This window comes from Protopterus annectens, chromosome 7.part0, assembly GCF_019279795.1.
Source record: "Protopterus annectens isolate FY-2018-M chromosome 7.part0, PAN1.0, whole genome shotgun sequence".
Lineage (NCBI taxonomy): Eukaryota > Metazoa > Chordata > Ceratodontiformes > Protopteridae > Protopterus > Protopterus annectens.
Genome location: NC_056739.1, coordinates 1,977,573,822 through 1,977,594,716, shown reverse-complemented (window position 1 = coordinate 1,977,594,716; position 20,895 = coordinate 1,977,573,822). Strand labels below are relative to the sequence as shown.

General features: G+C 36.9%; 1 protein-coding gene across 2 annotated transcripts in view; it reads left to right on the top strand.

Annotated features, from left to right (window-relative positions):
• ADAMTS17 (ADAM metallopeptidase with thrombospondin type 1 motif 17) overlaps positions 1–20,895 on the top strand; it is a 3,302,852-nt gene that overhangs the window by 2,510,173 nt on the left and 771,784 nt on the right. For both annotated transcript variants that reach the window (XM_044078403.1, XM_044078402.1), the window contains one exon: positions 9,969–10,125. In XM_044078403.1, the coding sequence (XP_043934338.1) occupies positions 9,969–10,125 (157 nt within the window). The remainder of the gene's footprint in view (positions 1–9,968; positions 10,126–20,895) is intronic.

The following is a 20,895-nucleotide window of genomic DNA, read 5'->3' as shown; positions in this document are numbered from 1 at the left end:
AGTGTATAAGCAATCTTCAGATCAAAGAAACCTCAAAACTCACTCAGTTGACATCTTTAACTTAAATGGTGCTAAACTGGAACAATCAAAAATCATAACCTTAACCAATTGCCAAAGGAAAAAAATACACAATTTTGTGATCATTTGACTAACAAAAATAAAAAAAAAAAACAGCATCACAAGACCAAAGTTGTATGAACAGTGATGATGTTAGAGAAAGGCTTTTTGTAAGGTAATGTACAGGGTTGGAGTTAGGGACAGGAGCAGGGATAGGTTTAGAGTTAATACACTTAAGTAAGGTGGGCATTTGCCTAACAACATGATAATATAGATAATAGAATATAAATGTTGGATCATAGAATCTTTCAGCAGTACATTCAAAGAAACTTGTATAAGCAAATCTAAATTCCACCCAAAATTATACACAGAAAACAAATGTGAGGAGGAAATTTCCATTCCTCTGCCAGCCTGTGTTGGTGCCATCAGGATTCCGAGCCACTGGTCAGACTCAGGCTGCTTGCATTACATACATTTTGACCACCCATTCCCAAGCCTACAAACACCCTTTAAAATAACTCTAGGGCATCAAACCTTGTCAGATACATTTGGAAAGCATGGCTAGGCTTAAAAAGGCCCCCCCCCTGCATTCATTAGCCTAGTAATCCCCTATGGATCTATAGCTTTATCCTTGTCTTTCCCACATACTGTACAACTCTAGGTCTCTCATTAAGCCCTTCTCTCCTATCATTAATACTTATTTGAATTATTTTTAATGTAAATATTATGGCAATAAGTATATATTTATATTGTCTTTCAATAATATTATGTTATTTGTAATGATATTTGAAACAATGCTCATTGTATGTCTTCTGAAATATTCTTTTCTCTCTGGGCCTCCACTGAAAATGGGTACATTTTTGGCTCATCTGGACTTTCCCGGTAAACAAATGTCAATATATAAAGAAATCAGGTTTCAGAAGTTAGCACTGTATGTATTTCATTAGTAATGATAACCATGGGACCTTTTATTGCATTTTTATTATAAGTGACTGGACTACAAATTAAAAAAATGTTTACATTGACCATGATGTCTTACCAGCAGAGATTTTCGTTTGATGAAATCATGTAGTGTGAGGTTATTTTGTTGTTCTATAGACAGTATCTTCCTCAAATAACTTCATCAGGAGTTGCTAGTATTAAAAGTATAACTGAGCATCAGACTTACAAGGATATTCCTTTGTTAGTTTGTAGCCTCTCCGCCTCAGAAAAATGTTTTTTATTTCATTCTATCCTTTTAATGAATGCTGCCCTCACAGTTTTACCAATGTTAGAGATTACCCTCTCTACTGTTCCTGTCTTTTGTAGTCACACTGGAATTATCTTTCTGGGATTTATCCTCAAATCTACTCTAAGTAGTCAAGTACAAAATTATTGAATGAAGTGTTATTGTTACTTATATTAGTGCATGGGATTATCGATATAACAAATATCCAGTGTGATATTGGCAAAACATTCATTGCAACTGCTAAAATTGCATACTGCAGCACTGGAATATTCATTATAGGATAAGCGTGTATGTTCTGTTCAATTTAGTGAACTATATAAAATCATTCCTGATTTCTAAAAACGTTCCTTTTGGCAGATCATTCATCTATACAGGAGCAGTTTCAATTTCAGTACTAAGTTTTACTATATACAAAATCACCATTTAATACTGTGTTGAGTGATTCACTCCTGGAAACCAAACATTCTTCCACACTAATGCCTTTGTTATTTACTATACTTAAATGAGATTTCTGGACTATTACAGTTGAGCATTCTGTTCCAATTACCTGTAATTAACAATCTGTTATCCTTCAGTAATTAATTTCCCTTAACTTGTACTATGAATCAGTAAATAATTTCCCTTACCTGGTACTATGATTCAGTGAATACTTTCCTTTTACTGATACAATAAATAATTTCCATTAACCTGTACTATGATGCTACAGTTTTAGGTTACTTTTTGCAGTTTTCCTGTTTTCTCTAAAGATTCAAATCTGAATACATTTAAGTGTTTTCTGTGCCCACAGTCTATAATGAAAAAAGGAAAAAACACGTAATTTGATAGATTCATGTTGTACACGGATAAAGCCCTGAAGATGACCCAGATGACCAAACTTTGATTTGGTGGCTCGAGTGGAGGATTAAGACAGGAAGGATGCATGTGAATGGCTGATGCTAAATTGCCTGGTCTGGGATAATGAAGGGAGAGGCAGCTAGGCCTGCGTTTCAAACTGACATCAGTGGAGGCTGGGTGAACAGCAGCAGATAGTCTGATAGGGTGGAGCATGTGTACACAACAGCATATTCTGCAACTTTTCCACACATCTGCAGCAATGCACATCTGTGGAACCCAGTGTTCTACAGTGTACTATCAAGCCACCAAGGGGTAAGTCATTGTATGTGTACAAAACATCCCTTGATGGTAGACTGAATGACAACTGCCTATTACCAACTGTCACCCAGTGGAAGAAAGGACAGGCTGCCTAGCCTTTTGCCTTGCATGGGGATTGAATAAGCCAGTACATCAAGGAAGGGCTGATGCCTGGCAGGCAGTTAGGGGATCCAAAAATTATTGTAAGAAAAAAAAAAGATTAACTGTCTGTAATATCTTGTCTTGTCTCCTCCTCCCCTCCCTCTTATACACCACCCCAGTTCTTACCAGTATCCAGGCCTCCACTCTAAACAAACTCCATCAGACTTGCCATGAAATAGCCAGATTCATTACTAACTCCCCATACAACTCACACCACTGCATTTCTTTAAACTCTCTCCAATGGCTTGAACTTCCCCAATTTCTGCTATCTTGTCAATTTCATATGCTACACTCTATTCTTTATAAACCCTCCTTCTGTCCATCTCTATCTTCCTTAGTCTCCATCTACATCCCATCCCGGACCCTCCGTACTTCTTACCAACAATTATTTGATATCTACCACTCAAAAAGGTCAGTAGGCAAACTACTCCACAAACACTCCCTTGCCCATGCTTGGAACAAACTTCCCCTTGACTTACGTTCAATCTCCCACACCCCACACTTTAAAAATTAACTAAAAGCTTATTTTCTCAATTCCAGAACCTGCCCTTGCCATGACCCTACCTAGTCTTCTTCCCTTTATGTACCCTCAAAAGGACCATACTTAGTACCTCATTACACCTCTCTCTCTCTCTCCAATGTGTCTACTATGCATTTGCATAATTTTATACAAACAAAATTTTTTTATTGTTGACCTATTTAACTATATCAATGTAAAATTGTTACTTAGCTTCTTTTTAATGCACCTTTAACTTTATGCACGTAACCCAACATATGTGAATCTTTCTGCTGTAACTGCTATTATATCAATATTGTTTAAAATTGTACTTGTTTAAAATGTACTACTGGAGCTTTTCTCCTTGGGTCTCCACTGAAAATGGGCCACAAGACCAGTTGGACAAACCCGGTTAACAAATGTCAATAAATAAATAAATAAGTAAATTATGAGTATCTCCCTTGATCTTCTGCAACATCAGTGGTCTAGAAATTGAATGCTCTTTATGCTAGTTGATAAATCTACTTCTGTGTATATTTCCCCTTTCCTTCAAATAATTCTGGATTTCTTGAAAAGTAATCTGCAGTGTTTTCTCTCTCTCTCTCTCTCTCTCTCTCTCTCTCTGTCTCTGTCTCTGTCTGTCTTATACTTCCATATGAATTTGTATGATGACAACTGTATGTTGCAGTGGTTGGATTTGACTGGGTTAAAAAAGATATTTACTGGCTTACAGTAAGTGGGAAAATTGTTACAACATTAAACAATTCAAAGGGCCTCTTTTTCAATTTATTTTTTTTTTGTTTCCATGGCTGTTGAAGGAAGATAACAGCGTGTCATAATTTACTCCATTAAGGATTATGTTGTCATAGTGAGGTAGTGGTACTGCGGTAGCGTTGTCGCCTCACAGTAAGACGTTGTTGTGTTCGATTCTCAGCTAAAGCGTCTTCTGTGTGGAGACATGCGTGAATGGGCGTACCTTCTTTGAAGGTTGTGCATCAGGGCTGGCAGCTCGGTACGTAAAAATCTACTGCCAATCATTAGTGGACCGGAGTTCCGCTGTGGCGACCCCTAACTGGGAAAAGCTGAAAGATACAACAAGTGAGGTCTCTGACTATATACTTCAATAACTGCTCATCAGACTCTTGATGCCTGATATAACAGCAATTCACTGCCATGGTGGTCATGAAAGAAGAATTCCCTACCATGGCAGCCATGTAAAAAGCCGAATTCACTGCCATGGCAGTCACATAAGAAGCTGAATTCACTTCCATGGCAGTCACATAAGAAGCTGAATTCACTTCCATGGCAGTGACGTAATAAGCTGAATTCACTGCCATGGTGGTCACATAAGAAGCTACACTGTAAGCACATGGAACGTCATCCATTTAGTACACTAATCATATCACAGTATAACATAATAATCGACTGTCCAGATTTTTGCCTCATATTTTTGGTCTGTTTCTAAATGGGCGTGCCTTCGTTGATGGTTGGGCGTCGAGCTGGCACCTCAGCGTTTCGTAAAAAATCTACTGCCAATCATTAGCGGACTGGAGTTCCGCTGTGGCAACCCCTTACCGGGAAAAAGCCAAAAGACAAACAACAACATTTTTGGTCTGTTTCTCATTAAAAAATGTGGTTATCTGGCAAATCATTATGCCATTACAGACAATCTGTTTAAAAATGTCTCCACTTCTAATGTAGACAAAGCACCATGACTGATAAGTGCAGAGATTTAATTTTAATCCACAAGCAGTATACTGTAGTACATATTGTAACACATGCCGATTTCAGCTGATCTAACAGGACATGCCCACTTTTGTTCTCATTTTACCATACTATAGTTATGCCAGCACTTTTTGCACAACAATAACTTGTAGTCATTCTTCTTCCAACAATTCAGCGTAGAAATGTATAGGATATTTAACAGTCTGGATACCTATATCTCGTGTATCTGCAATTACATTATGTTTTAACTTTCGTTCCAGTAAATCCCAGTGGTATTACTGCAGTGTGTTTAGATTGTCTACATTTTTTGTATTTTCATCAGCAACCACAGTGAGTGGCTTTATTTTACTGACATGACTGAGTGAAGAGAGTCAAGACAAATTGCCATTCTTCTGTACTGAAAAACTACTGAAATAAACTTTGCTTTTATGTTGCACCTTTGATTTTTATGTAATATAACGCTCAGATATACTAAACTGGCATCTAAGTGTAAAAAGGTATTACATTTTGGATAAAAATAACGCATTGTATTTGTACTTAGACTCTCCTTTAATTAGTCATATGCAAATTGCCATTTGTCCATTCCAATAAAGCATATTTTTATTAGTTCTGCCATCACTGATATTACAGTTTTAAAACTTTTGTTGTTAAAACATTAACTCTATTTTGCAATTTATCTTTTGCCATTCCTAAAAGAACAGCTTACTTTTTTCTTCTTATCATTATTATTATCATTATTATTATTATTATTACTGCATTTGTAGGATGCAAAATACTGGATAGTGCATTGTTTGTTTGCATCATATAGCACCATTTTTCTGAAAAATATTCTAATGCATCTTTTCCAGTTCACATTTGCTGTTGCTTAATGTCAATCCATTTTGTATTCATCTATCCAGGACTGGTGTTACAATGTTGCCATACTATTCTTTTATTTCAATGACTGTAATACCTGCTGTGAAATTAATTTTACTGCCTACAAATGCTATTTTTTATGTATTGCAGCTGCAGGCCACATACTGAGCACGTCTGTTATACATTCCCAGACCTGTATGTGTGCAGAGACTGTTGCTGTGCTTCTCCTTTCTGGATGTAGCTAAACTGATAATACCTAGATTTCTAATCTAGTTTACTAATCTAGTTTACTAAGGACTCTAGAACCATTACTTCCATGAGTATTTCAAATGTCTTGGGTGCTCTGTGCCTGTCCCTTTCAGTTGCCTCATTTGTTTTCCATATGTCTATACTTATAAGCTTAGCCAGTCTGTCTTGACTTTTACTATAAGTGATATCCATGGAGAAGGGCTGTGTTTTTTTTCCATTACTGTTCATTCACGTCAATGATTCCAATTCGTTTACCTTATGATATATATATGGTTTACCTTTGAAAGCTTGAAACACACATTGTCAAAAGACAGTTGTGCGGAATGTGGGAGGGATGTGATAAGGGAAAGGGGTGGTAGATACGCCCCTATTTTGCACACTGGGACAGAGTTAATTAAGGAACAACATATGGACAAAGGTGTTGATTTAAGATGTGTATTACAATACAATCACAAGATGCCTGAGTTGACCAACATAATGAAAGCTGCATGGAATTTTGTTTTAAGTGATGAGAGTAAGAAGATTTTGGGTTTTGAGTCAGTGATTGTTTATAGTAGAGGTGAAAATTTGAAGGGTATTTTGGAAAGGAAAAACAAAAACAGTTTTAGGTCTGTTATGAAAAAGTGTGTTTTTTGCAGATGGTGCAGATACATCAATGAGAGCTCATATGTTTGTGTGGAAGGTTACAAATACACAATTCCATGTCCTGGACAATGTAATTGTACTACAAAGAATTTAGTTTATTTGGCGACCTGTACATCGTGTGAGGCGTACTATGTAGGTAAAACCATAAGGAGGTTACGTGACAGGATTGCAGAACACACTAGATCCATTAAAAAGAAAGATATGCACAATGCACTTTATTTACACAGTAGGAAATGTGTGGAATTTAAAAAATTTACATTTTTTGTCATAGGGCGGGTGGTGGACTATGGTGAAGGAGGTGATATATCAAACAAGGTAGGAGCATTGGAGGTAGAATGGCAGATAAGATTAGATGCCTGTAGACCACCTGGCCTGAATGACTATATTTCACTCAAACCTATTTTGAAGCTTAGGTCCCAGCAGATTTGATGTTTTAAACTTCGTTTAAAGAGGTTGTGATGTATTTTTAGAATATTTTTAGAATATGTTTAGAGTATTTTATTTGTGAATTTATACACATTCAAGGTACATTGTTCTTATATTCGAGTTATGATGAATTGTCACATTTATAGTGTAGGAATTGTTGCAATTTAATTGCAGGTTCCACAACTATGTATTGTACACACACACACACACATATATATATATATATATATATATATATATATATATATATATATATATATATCAATATTTTAGAAGATAAATAGTGACATGTATATTTTTAAATTAATTGAGTCTATTAATTGTTTAGTGGGTGGCATTTAGTCTTAACCAATGGAATTTGTTTGTGTGGGATATAAATTGGTGGGAAATGTTGTAACAAACAATTCTGAAGAAGCCAGATGTTTGGCGAAAGCGCTTAGTCGTGGATGTGTTTTTTGTAAAAAAAGTTGTTACAATAAATTATTGCTGCTTTAAAGTGAAAAGGAGTGGAATTGGTGTCAGAATATACAAACGCTGCCTTATTGGAAGTGGGACTGTGCTTTGCGGTGGTTTCATCATTTATGGTGAGGATAATAACTTGCTGATCACAGTTCTCATTCAAGTTCAGCCACAGGTTTGGATGCATTTTGTTGAAAATGCATTCACTCACTATTTGATGGCTGTATCTAAATTAAGAATCATATGTGTCTCTTAAGTTCATTAATCTTATTTTTACTTCTTCCTTGCTTGATATGTCACATCCATATATTACTTATGCGTATGTATCATTTTTAATGTGTAATATGCTTTGCTTCTTCATCTACAAAATAAGCAGTCTGTTAAACTATCCAATATTCCTTTGCATTTTTGTTATACTTTGTAGTTGATGTTGTTTCTTAAACTTCTCTGTTGTTCTGTGTGCTTAAGCAAAGTGATCATCTTTCCGCATGCTTTGCATATATTTCCACTGAGTGGACACCCACAGCCTTGTGTGAATATTAATTCCACAGCTCTGGTATGATGATCTGTTTGCTTGGTTCATGGTTTCATTACATAACTGATTTTTAATCTGCTCAGATCTCATGGGCTGACCTTGAATGAGGGGCTGCATATCTCAGATACAGCAGTATTAATAACCTGAGAAGGGTAATGAATAACCAAAAATGTATCTGTGCACATTTGTGTTTTTCCTGAAATGCATAATCTAAAGCAGTAAGTCTGCTAATGTACTGATCCAGAAGTCATTGCTAAAAACAATGACAGGAGTTTTTGTTATCCTATAGCCTTCATTCCAAGATAGTTAAATTCACATTAACAATTGGCATATTTTAACAGTAGAGACTGAAGCTGCTAACATTGTTGGTGAAGCACCTGTTTTTATTAATAAGCAAAAATCTGAACTTGAAAAACATCTTTGAGCCTGAATCTTACATCTGTATGGACAGTAGTGTATGTAGAATAAGGGGATCCCTTGCTTATAATCATTGCAAATATAACAGGCTAGTTTATACTCCATCTTTATTGTAGCAGCACTGATTGTTCTTATGTCATGCTTTTGTATATTAATTATCAATATAGCTATGTAGTTTATGCAGTTGAATATTTAACATGTAAATACTTTTCTATGTAAAATGTTCTCCTTGGAAGATGAACAGTTCTGTATACTAGCACAATTATAATATATAGAAAATAAACATTTAATAGTGCTTTTTGCATACTTTAAATTGAACAAATTTAAAAAAATGGATTTTCATGTCGTAGACTTTGTATAAGATGTTATAAATGAAGATAAGTTGGGACTTTAAGGGCATAAAGAATGTGCTTATTGTTTGAAATTGAATGCCCTGGGATTTTCATGCTAAATAGTCCTTTAAAATTTGAAGTGTGAATTTTATAAGATGCCTCCCCATACTGATGTTATTAATCACCCATCTCTCTGCATCTCCCCCAGAATGGAATGCCTAAGATCATTCACCCCCACAAGGGATACAGCAGTTTTAAAAATGGACAACATTAAATTGGTTAAGGCATGATTGACAACTTATTTTTGCCATCCAGTAGTATTTTTTGCTGTAGGGTTGTGCCATTTGTTGTGAGGTAATCTGGAATAAGACCTTTGTGGTTGATCCATCTCTTGCTAAGCTTAGTAAGAATCCAAATAAAGTAAAACATTTATTTAGAATATATGTGTTTAAACCTGTGGTTACTGTTTTAATGTGTGCCAGTTTTCTCCTGTTGTGTTTAGTATCCCTCGATGGGTGCAGTTATCTGATCGATCCTGTTATAGTACAGATATGTGTTGTCAGGTAACTGTGTTGCTCTTGTGAATGATTCTTTAACTGTGGTGGTGCTTAACCATATTCTGATTTATGTTCTGTAGGCTTGTTGATCTTCCTCATGGTTGAATGGCTTCACCTAACCATGTGTAAAACTATGCCTTAAAATTCACTGTTGTAGTGCTTTCTCAGATGTCTTTAGTACATTGTTTAACTTTATATAGTTAGAGTTAATTACTCATTTGGGATATGACACAGACTAATTGGCAGTTTAGTATACAGTGTTTATAAGCATATATTTGTTGTTTGCATTGTTTTATGTGACTTATATGTATATCCCATATTTGGTGACTAAGGTGAGGCCTAAAATAGTATATGAAAAGTATATTAACTACAGATAAAATGTTACATTTCTTCCACATACATGCTTTGCACTCCAGTTTTGAAAATGTATGTTGAGTCAATATAGTTTATACACCAGTACATACTGTGGATGTCTAATAATGACAGATGTGTAGCTATCACTCTGGGGTTGTGTGCTTTATTAAGAAATATGATCAGCATGGGAAAAAAATAATATATATATATATATATATATATATATATATATATATATATATATATACATATACACACATATATATATATATGTATCAGATTATAAAATTGCAGCTCATTTGTTTCATTTGTGTAAGACTGTATTATATATTTTTAACAGGTGCTGCTTTTTCATGATCAGAATTATGGTATACATTATGAATACACCATTCCAGTAAATTCCTCAGTTGATAAGACCAAAGTGGGAAAACAAATGGAGCCGTTGTACATCTGGACCCACAGTGGCTGGGACACCTGCAGCTTGCAATGTGGAGGAGGTAAGCCCTCAGTTTTTACATTTGTCATTGAACAACAAGCAACTTAACTCATTTGTGTCTATATCACATCCTCTAGTATATTTAGAATTGCATCTGCAGTATAAATCACAAAGAAAATCAGTCCTTATATATGCAGCCTTTAGGTGCACTGAGTTTCTTAATGATGCAGATACATGATCAGAGAGTGCTATGATTCTTCATCTCTGATATGATGGGAAAAGGATATGTTGCTGTAGACAAGGTCTGCAAAAAATCTTTTTGTGTCCTTCATTAAAAGGTTCCATACTGGTAGAACTGGCATCTGAAGTGCTTACTTTAGCAATGTTATAGATGTGACACTGGTGGCCATGATATTAGATCCTCACACTGCAGTAGTAGTGTGCCTTAGTTACTACTAATGTTTAAGGTTACCTCACATGCCATACCTAGGTATCAAATGAGAGAATCTATCAAGTTATTTTGTCATTTAATTGCCTTTCACGTTTTTACTTAACATTTTACTCCATCTTTATTATTCAGTCCTGTGACTCTTAAAACAGCATTACATTTTATGTACATACTGCTAACCTCGAGGTATTCATGCAGCTTCATTTCTTCTTGTATAGCTGCAGATGTTAAAAGAGGTGCATTAACTCAACAGCTGCTGGCAGTCAGTTAATGAGGTGTTACGTTCCTGCCATCTAGCAGACTGTCCAACAGTTGGTGTGAGTTCACTGTCAAAGAAGATTTTAATTAAAAAGAAATATATTTTTAATTGGACATACATTTTTTTTCCTATAAATGTTGAGTTAAAATAATTTCTCACATTTCAACTGCTTAATTGTGATAAATACCACAAATTCAATACTGGGATTAAGTTGCACTGTGCAGATTAAGTTACATTGTAACAAAGTGCTGCATGAAATTCAGCACTGGGATTAAGTTACACTGTAACAAAGTGCTGCAAGAACTTCAGTACTGGGATTAAGTTACACTGTAACAAAGTGCTGCATGAAATTCAGTACTGGGATTAAGTTACACTGTAACAAAGTGCTGCATGCTGCTTTTCATGTGCTGTTGGCAAGGATGAGAAAAGGCAGAACTAACAGTGTGTGAAGCTGCTAAACCGCATGATCAGTACTGTAGATGAGAATGAGCTAAACTTAGGCTTGTTTCTGCTGGATTCAACAGCTGAATAACATGTAGTCATCGATTCATAGGTGTTTACTAGGCTAACGATCACAAGGGCCTTTTTAAGCCTAGCCATGCATCCCAAATGTCTGACAAGTTCTGACACCCTTGGTAAGTGTAAGCAGGGGCTTGGGAGATGAAACATGTACAAGCAGGGGCCTGGGAGATGAACCATTTACTGGTTGCCTGTGTCCATTAGAGACATAGGTGCCAAACCAGGGATGAATTTCCTGTTCCCCACCCAACTGTCCAAGTTGCACTTGAATTGTGTTAGGGAGGAACTCTGCTTCATATCGATGTGGAGCCTGTTCCAAAGATAGGGTAGTCTCTGGGATGCATACCTGTCTCTCCAACAGGTCCTATTTATATCACAGGCAAGGTTTAAGTCTTTAGAACGGGTAATTCTGGTGCTCTTTCCTCTAAGGATATGCAGGAGGTCCATCAGAGTGGGGTCTGACAATGCCCTGTATGTCAGGCATAGATCTCAGCTCAACAACCTGTAGGAGAGAGGATACAGGGATAGGGCTTTGAGGTGGTCCGCATAGGACATTTTACTTACGCCCTGTATTCTTTTAGTGAGGAACCTCTGTGGACATTCCATTTGTTGGATATGCCTGGTTAGGTGCATACCAAAGAGGGCATTGCACTCAATGTTAGGTCTGATGAATGCTGAATACAGTGGAACAATTACTTCCTTGGACTTACATGCCACTCCTTTGTTTATAAGTTGCACAACATTGAATGATATTCTCACTATTGTAGACACATGATCGTCAAAGGCTAGTTTACTTTCTATGTGTGTCCCTAAGTCTCTGACTACTGGGTCAGCTCTAAGTGGTGTGTTGTCAGTATGATAGTTACCAGGGGTGGATGACTTCCCAAAGATACTATTATGCATTTCTTGGCATTTAGTTTTAGTTCATGGCTCTGACACTAGTTTGTCTGTGTCAGTCCTTCCTGGAGAACATTTGTGTCAGTGTGGGATTCAGTGACAGCTCCTAATTTGCAATCATCTGCAAATTTAGTCAGCCAGGGACCACTGACATTGGCCTTGACTTCAGAGAAGTAAATGCCAAAAAGGAGGGGTCCAAGGACTGAGGGATTCCACTTGTGACTGGCCTCTTTATAGAGGTGGACTCCCCAGTTCTAGTTTCCTGGATCCAGAATGTGAGCCAGTTGACTGTCCACTGGATGACATATGGGTCTGTACCTAACTTCTTGAGTTTGTCAACAATGCCCAAGTGGGGTATTGTGGCAAATAGCTTGGCCAGGTCAAGGCAGGCAGTGTGAACCATTTTGCCCTCAAACATTGCTTTGGTGACCTTCTCAAAGAAGTCTACCAGGTTTACATTTATAAATTTGATCAAATAACTACTGACCTGAGTTTGGTCAGTAAAATTCTTCGGCTATGTCTTATAAAACAGCCCCTCCCCAAATGGGGCTACTTCCAAATCACCTAAACTTACTCAAAGTACAAACTCAGCTAGTATTCACAGCAGATCTTAGTTTTCAAATATGGCTTCAGCATTTATGGTCATTAAAAATGTTTACTTGGACCTTAATATTACAATGCTACAAATAATAATTACATTTTACCTTAGAATTTAGTCATAAAATGATATACTTAAGATCATGATAGATCTGGATGAGCTTGGTCCATCTTTGTCATTAGCTTGGCATCTAATATTTTTTTTCCAATAAACTAGCCCCTGCCCTTTACCCATAATGTTCTGCCATTTAACTTTCTGTCCAGATCTCATTTGTAAATTTACAAGAAGGTTTTCTGTTGTCAGAATGATATGTTTGTAATCACAACTGCGAGCAGTAGTTATATTTACTAATGAACTTATGTATGCAAGCAGAATCTGATAATCACATAAACAATAATGAAATATTTTAATTATTATTTGTAATATTGTAATATTAAGGTCCAATTAAACATTTTTAATGACCATAAATGCTGAAGCCAGTTTTATGGAGTAATCACAGGTCAGTAGTTTTGTGATCAAATTTACAAATGTAAAACTGAGACATTTTTTTTCATGTAGGCATTTACCCAAAAATATTTTCATTCACGGTGACCTTACTCTCCATTCTGTATCTGATTTGTGAAAAATATATGCTCTTTAAGAGGGCTGTTAGTTCCCTATTGACAGTCAGGGAGTTTATGTGGATTATATAATTTGTACCAACATAAATAATAAAATATCCATATTTCCTTACATTAAGGCATTCTAAGGCTCGTCTCACATCCTCTATTTTTGCTCCTGGCAAGCATAACACTATTCAATGTTCATTGTCTTCTCTGTAAATGTATGTATTAGTTCCTAATTGAATCTCCAGTTACAAGAATATCTTTTCTGACTGGATCTGAATAATCTTCTACATGTAATTCAGTAGTAATTGCTATATCAATAGTTAAAAAAGGAATGATTTTCATCAGCATTAGCCTTATTAATCTCACGTTTTTTATTGTGTATTACATTTCCAGGCATATAATTCTCATCCAGCTGGATTTGTACACCCACAGCTTGAGGCATGTTCTCAGTGTCTCCTTTCTCATCTTTTTTTTTCTTACAGTAGTGTTCTTCAATCCATGTTCAGTTTTGATTTCTTCCTTTTCAGCTGCCCCTTGCCTCATTTCTCTACCTCCGCTTTTGAAAAAAAATGTTGCATTTTCTGTAGGCTGAATGTTTTCTGACAGAAAAATTTTATAATTCCCTGTAATTTGTGTGTTACATAAGAAAGCAGTGTCCTTGTTAGTATTTCTTCTGTTTACTTTGCAAAAATGTATCACCGTCTTTTTCTTCCTTGTTAATTGCTGTGAACTCCCTTTCTTTCTTTTTTTATTTCCTTCTAAATGCTGTGAATCCTCAGATTGCTGAAAACTTGTATTTAGAATTCCAAAGTTGTCAGGAGCATTCCCTTGTTTCATAGGGGTTGAGTGATGTTTACAGGCAATAGACACATCCTTTCCTAAATGTGTTCTGTTTGCTGTTTGCCTAACATTATTTATATCGCCAGTCCAGTCATTAATATATGTAAAAACAGTTCTCCAGTCCGTGCCAATTGCATAAGTCCGGTCGTCATCTATAAGCCTAGATTTACGACTAGTAATGATAAGCAAATCATCCAGCTTTTGACATTAAGAGAACAGATTACCAGTGTTATCAGGCATCACTTTTAATTATACATAGCATTTATTACACTGTGCAGGATATTTGTGCTTTAGCAAATCATTAATAGCATACTCATTTAAAAAATCCATATTTGGCTGCAAATGAAAAAAAGGGATCTTTATCTGATGATACATTAAATCCGTTAACTCAGACCATTCATCTTTTACAGTCCACTGGAGGATCACATGCAGAACCTGGTGTAAGAGACCATGTGCATTGCAGTTGCTATACGGTCCAAGTGCTCTGAGACAGAGATACTGTGAATGAGACAGACAGTAAATAACTTCAGACACTGTAATTTGCAGAGGAAGAATTCTGCTTAAGGGAAATGTGCTTTGAAGGAAAGAGTGTCTAAAATGTATTATATAAAAGTTAGTGTCTATGAAAGCTACGTTTGTAACTTTGTATTGTTTACTGTTATTACCAAGGATTAGAGAAGAGTCAGTTCAGACTCTAAGCTGCAACTATTCTGTCTAAAGTTGGTACAGCAAGGAGCCAATCATTCAGGTATGGAAACACTTTAATTCCTTGAAGCTTCTGATTCATAACACCTATTAACATGCATTTGGTAAATTCCCTGGGGGATGAGGTGAGACCAGAAGCATCTAGAACTGTTTGGCTCCTATCCATAAGCATGAAACCCTCCTGGACTACTTGGTGATTTTGATATGAACAAGACACACCACTGGCCACGGCTGTTGAATTCCAAGAAGTTTATTCTTCACACAGGTTAAGTGCTTTCATCCAAAGACTTTTGGACTTCTTCAGAACAACACTTAACAAAATCTCAACCCTTAAATACCCACAACATCCTACTGACATCATGGATTAATTAATTAACCAATTAAGTGTTCTAAAAACATGTAACATTAAAGAAACACTGCTATATGCAAGTTAAAAACGTTAAAAACTACCCTAAAATGTACTTTAATTTTAATACAGCTGATATGCTTACATTGTCATTGATACCTGGATAATTGGTGGCATCTAACTGCAGCTGCCACCTTAACTCACAGATATCCAGGTGTAAATCTAAAATCCTACCCTGGGCATCCTTTTCATTTGCTGCAAAACAAGAAATGTAAATACATGCCCTGGACTTTTAAAGATGTGTCTAGTCGGTTTACTATCATAATTTCGAATCCAACTCCATCGGCCACACTATGTTCGAACACGGAAAGTCAAACACGGCAATGTCGAACTTCAAAAGCAAGCTTAGGAATGGGTTTTAACATGGGTTGAGATAGGGGCGAGGTTAGTAGTTCGGCAATAGCAGTGAACACCTATCTCAACCCATGTTAAAACCATTCCTAGGCTTGCTTTTGAAGTTCGACATTGCCGTGTTTGACTCTCCGTGTTCAAACATAGTGCAGTCGACAGAGTTGGATTCGAAATTGTGATAGTAAACCGCCTAGTCAATGCGTTGGTGGCGTTCCCATTTTTTATGTCTAACAAATGCACACGAATCCTGTCTTTAAACCGCCTGCTGGTCTTTCCAGTATAAAAAGCTGGGCAGTATTCACATTTAGCCATGTACACCACATTCTTACTAACACAGTTGAAATGCCCTTGAAAATAAATGTTGGTCCCATTAATGCATACTTGGTTACCAGTCTCCATGATGTTTTTACATATAATACCCATTCCACACTTAAAATTCCCAAAGACTCTACTGGAGCTGTCATGATCATAATGGTTACCTATTTCTAAGATTTCCTTAAAAGATCTATCTCTTCTGAAGACAAACATGGGACCACTCCCCAGTTTGTCCACAAGATACCTATCAACTTACAACAATCTCCAGTTTTTTTTGATAGTATGAGTGACCCATTCAACATCCTGGTTATAGGTGGTAATAAACATCAACCCTCCTCCCCTTTTAAGTTCTGGGTTTTAATCTCTATGCATATTCACATTATCTTCCATGATTGACACCATAGGCCCTGTGAATATAGGTTTGTGAACACCTTCAATTCTCTTCATTTTAACTTTGTTTCCCAAAATTTCACAAAGAGGTTCGGGATAGCCTCTTTTAATAAATAGCCCTGTTATAAAATCTATTTCTCCCAGGGAAGTCATGGTCACTACTTATCATTCTGGCAGTCCTTACAAACTGTCCCTTAACAATAGACTTCTTTTGATGGTAAGGGTGCCAGCTATGGAATTCTAAGTAGGAATTCAAGAAGGTAGGTTTTCTGTATATCCCTGATTTCAATACATTGTTCCTTTTGTCTATTTTTAATTGGACATCTGAATATGATATTACTTCCTGATTGTATTTATAGGTACACTTAGGAAATTCCACAGTCTGATTAATGTACTCAAGGAATTTCTTCAAACTTCCTTCTTGTCCTTCCCAAATCACAAAAACATCATCCAGGAATCTGTTATAATGTTTAATGCAGGTCTGATATTCACTAGGGAATATATGTTCTTGTTCCCAATAGGACATAACGTAATTGGCATAGATGGGGGCACATGCGGCCTCCATAGCCACACCCATCAACTATTTATAGTATTGTCCCTCAAAATGTAAAAAAATATTTTTTAACACTACCTCCATTAAGGTTATAAAAACATTAATTTGATCCTGATCAAATAAAAGAGTCTTATTTAACTGAACCTCAAGCCATTCCAACCCTATGTGGTAGGGTATCACTGTAAACAAATTACACACGTCTATTGCAACTAAAATGTATTATTACTAATATAAACCCCATTTAACTTATTTAAAAACCTCCATGAGTCCTTAATAATATAAGAAAAAAAACAATCCCTTCTGTAGATGGTAATCTAAATATCTACCTATAAAACAAGTCTTAGACCTCTTCCCATCCACTATGGGCCTGAATTGTAAATTTACCAGGCCCTTGTGAATTTTAGGAATTTCAAAAATATTAGAAACCATTGGATATTCATTTTTTAAATATTTGAATTCATTCTCATTGATCTGCCATTGATACAACATGTCCTCTAACATCAGATCCAATCTCTGATAGGCTATATTGATTTCATTAATGCTGCTCTCACAATAAGTTTCTTCTATCAATATATTTGTCATTTTATCAAAATAATCATGTCTATCCATTATTACAGCCCCACTGCCTTTATCAGGCTTCATTATACAGATACTTCTGTCAGAGGTTATTTCTAATAACAAGGTTTTCTCTTTTGGAGAAAAAATTGTTATGTAAATTTTTGGGCTCCCTCTTAAAATTGTCTCTAATATCTATCTCACAAATCTTCTTGAATATCCCTATATGGTTACTGAGCAGGGGTTAAAATAACTTGGACTGTTCAAACTGTGGCCCTGCTCTTCCAGGCTGTTTCCCTCCAACCCACACTTTTAAATTAATTTTTCGTGTGAAGAACTTCAAATCTATGAGAATATCTGATAGTGTACCATGCCTACAAGGCACATAAGTGAACCACTTGGAAAGCAAATCAGCATGTGCAACACTTACAAGTTTCTTTGAATAATTTTACACTTTGTAATCCCCTGCTGTGTTCATAACAATGCTGGGGTGACTAGCGCCCCTTACATTGCTCTCCCTCATCATAGCATCAAACAAAATGTCAAATTCAATTTGTCCCTCAATATTATAGTTTTTTAATGTCCCAATACAGCAATTAAACATGCTCAAATGTTCAATGCCTGTGTTTATACTTGGCTCGCAGTCAATATATAGACTTACTTCACTCAGTGAACTCATGGAAATGTCGGTTAATGTTTCGAATGATAATTCCACTGGTGGTTTCCTATTCTTCAGTCTTGATCCCTGCTCCATGTATCTCCGGTCATTGTTCCCCACTGGAAATACAGCCTGCTCCTTGTTTTTCAGCCTCTTGGATTGCCTCGGGCCTTCCTCTAATCCCAGTTGTGGAGGCTAAATGCTCGGACGAGATGTCACTTCCTCATTCTGATTGGGTAGCTGATTGGTTATGCTCCCTAGGTTGCCATGACAACCAACAGAGAGCAGATATGCCTTCCCTTGTGCATATTCAGCAGGATTTCTCTTTATTTTGTTAATTTTATGCTGGAATATATTATGGCAGCTGTTGTCAACATCAGCCAACATATTATGAATGTTGCATGTTTTTTAGAACACTTAATTGGTTAATTAATTAATTTATGATGTCATTAGGATGTTGTGGGTATTTAAGGGTTGATGTTTTGTTAAGTGTTATTCTGAAGAAGTCCAAACGTCTTTGGATGAAAGCGCTTAACCTGTGTGAAGAGTATACTTTTTGGAATTCAGCAGCCGTGGCCAGTGGTGTGTCTTGTTCTTTTGATGAGCTGTGCTTTTGGGTTAACACATTTGGTGATTTTGATATGAGTCTAGCCGTCTTAGAGGTCCTGAGGTCACATCCAAGCTCTTTCTCTTTTGCAGACAAGTAAGGATGGACTCCACTGGACAGGTTGTTTGTGGATGAACTCATTTAGGTTGTTAAATCAAGTATCTTACCCAGAGTTATTTGTCCTTTTTGGAGATAAAAGGAATCTCGATTAATAATTGGGACCCTTTTCATTGTGTGAGGCATCTTAGATAGCACTTTTATTGATGACGTTTAAGATCACTTTTCCTACCATAGTCTTATGGTGGAGTGGGGCATCTTTCTTACAACATTTTAATGAGTGGTGGGAGGGATTTAGAAGGGAACTTAACTTTTAAAAATGAATGTCTAAAGCTGTCTGTCATGCATGATATCCAGCCAGTTGTCCAGGTGGAGTGACAGATGATCCCCCAGCCTCCAAAGTGAGATATAGAAATCCTCAAAGATTAGACTATTGTCCACCTAAAGGAGAACCACTGGATTTCTGTTGTTGCTGGTTGCTATTGCCTTTGGACCTATGTCCAATATGGAAGTTTTCATGGCTTTATTGACTCTCAGATTCCCTTCTTGCAGTTGCCTATGTTAACACCATAACCAATGTGGATTTTTTGTATCCTGGAAAAGTGGATTTTGAATAGCATTAAATTTATTACCAACAGCTATGATGGTCTGCCTTCCTTCTTTATATTCTCAAGTTTCTCTTTTATTGGTGGTCTGAAAATGATAGATCCATAAAAGGAGCATTAACGAGAGATGCTTTCAAATCTTGTGCAATAATCTGTAAGGTGCAGGCAGGCATGACAGCAAAAGCCAAGCCAGTGCCTGATGCCTTAGCTTCTTCATTCTCTGAGCTATGCACAAGTCACATGGTCAGGCTGACTTGCCATCAAAGAGTGTTACTTGGTCTTGACATCTCTGTCAGGTAACTCCACCAACAAGTGTGACATCTCAGCAGACTTATGGCCTGCAACAGTTTATTGCCTTTAGTATGAATGCAGAAGATGCATAAGCGTGTTTTCTAAATCTGTCAAGCTCTCTGTCACTTTATCAGAAGGATGGGCAGCAGAAGTCTGTGGAATAGGTATGTTTTACATGCCTCTACAGCACAATTAATGTCTGGCTTGGGTGTCTGAACCCAGCAGGTCCAATCACTGGGTGGATGGAAGAGCCTGTCTGGTCTCCTGGGATCAGGTGCCACAACATTTCATACAGGGAATGTAACATGCACCATGATGTCCACAGTGGGAACCTATGTGAGGAAGGCAGGAGGGAACAAAGGCTTTCTTTGGGATCTTTTGTGAAGATGATGTGGATATGTGGACCACCCTACTCTCTGCTTTATCATTTCAATAATTTTCTTGAACTTGAGGTTGTCCAGGGGAATGTTGGGAAAAATTGACACCATCTTCTTTATTAGTACCTTGGTTGAGGAACTCTGGCAACTTCAGAATTGAGAGGTACATGAATGAATAAGAAGAATGAAGAGGTCTTGATATGCTAGGTTAATCCTGCAAGACCCTCTCTGCCCCTCTATCCTGTTGATGAGAAGGAAAGGTGGCCAAAGGAGCAGACAGGAAAACATCTCTGGACAAGGCCATTGTAGGTATGTGAACAGGTATTGTTGGTGGCATGTACAAAACTGTATTATCAATGTTTAGATCATGTCAGTGCCAGATTCAGGGCTGAGACTACCAAGCATGGCTACCTGAGGCTGAAGCCCGTTAAGTGAGTCTTGGAAAATAAAAAAAAAATTGTGCTGAGCACAACTTAGATGGCTCGACCTTCGACATGGATGTTTATGGACCCAACGAACCTGAGCTGCAAAGAGACTCATGGATGAGGAAATGAAGACCAAACCAGCCAAGATCAGCAATGACCCTGACAAAAGTCAACACTGAAAGTGACATTAAGTGCCTGACCCTGAATGCTAGGACAACTGAGACTCCTGATGCCAGCATCACTGGTTTTGGAACTGTTAACAGTGGATAGCATTGTTCATGTAAAGGCGTCCACCCCAAAAGATGTGGTCCCAGTCTAAGAACACAGTTGTTAACAGCACAGTTCTTAATGTTGATGTCAACATTTG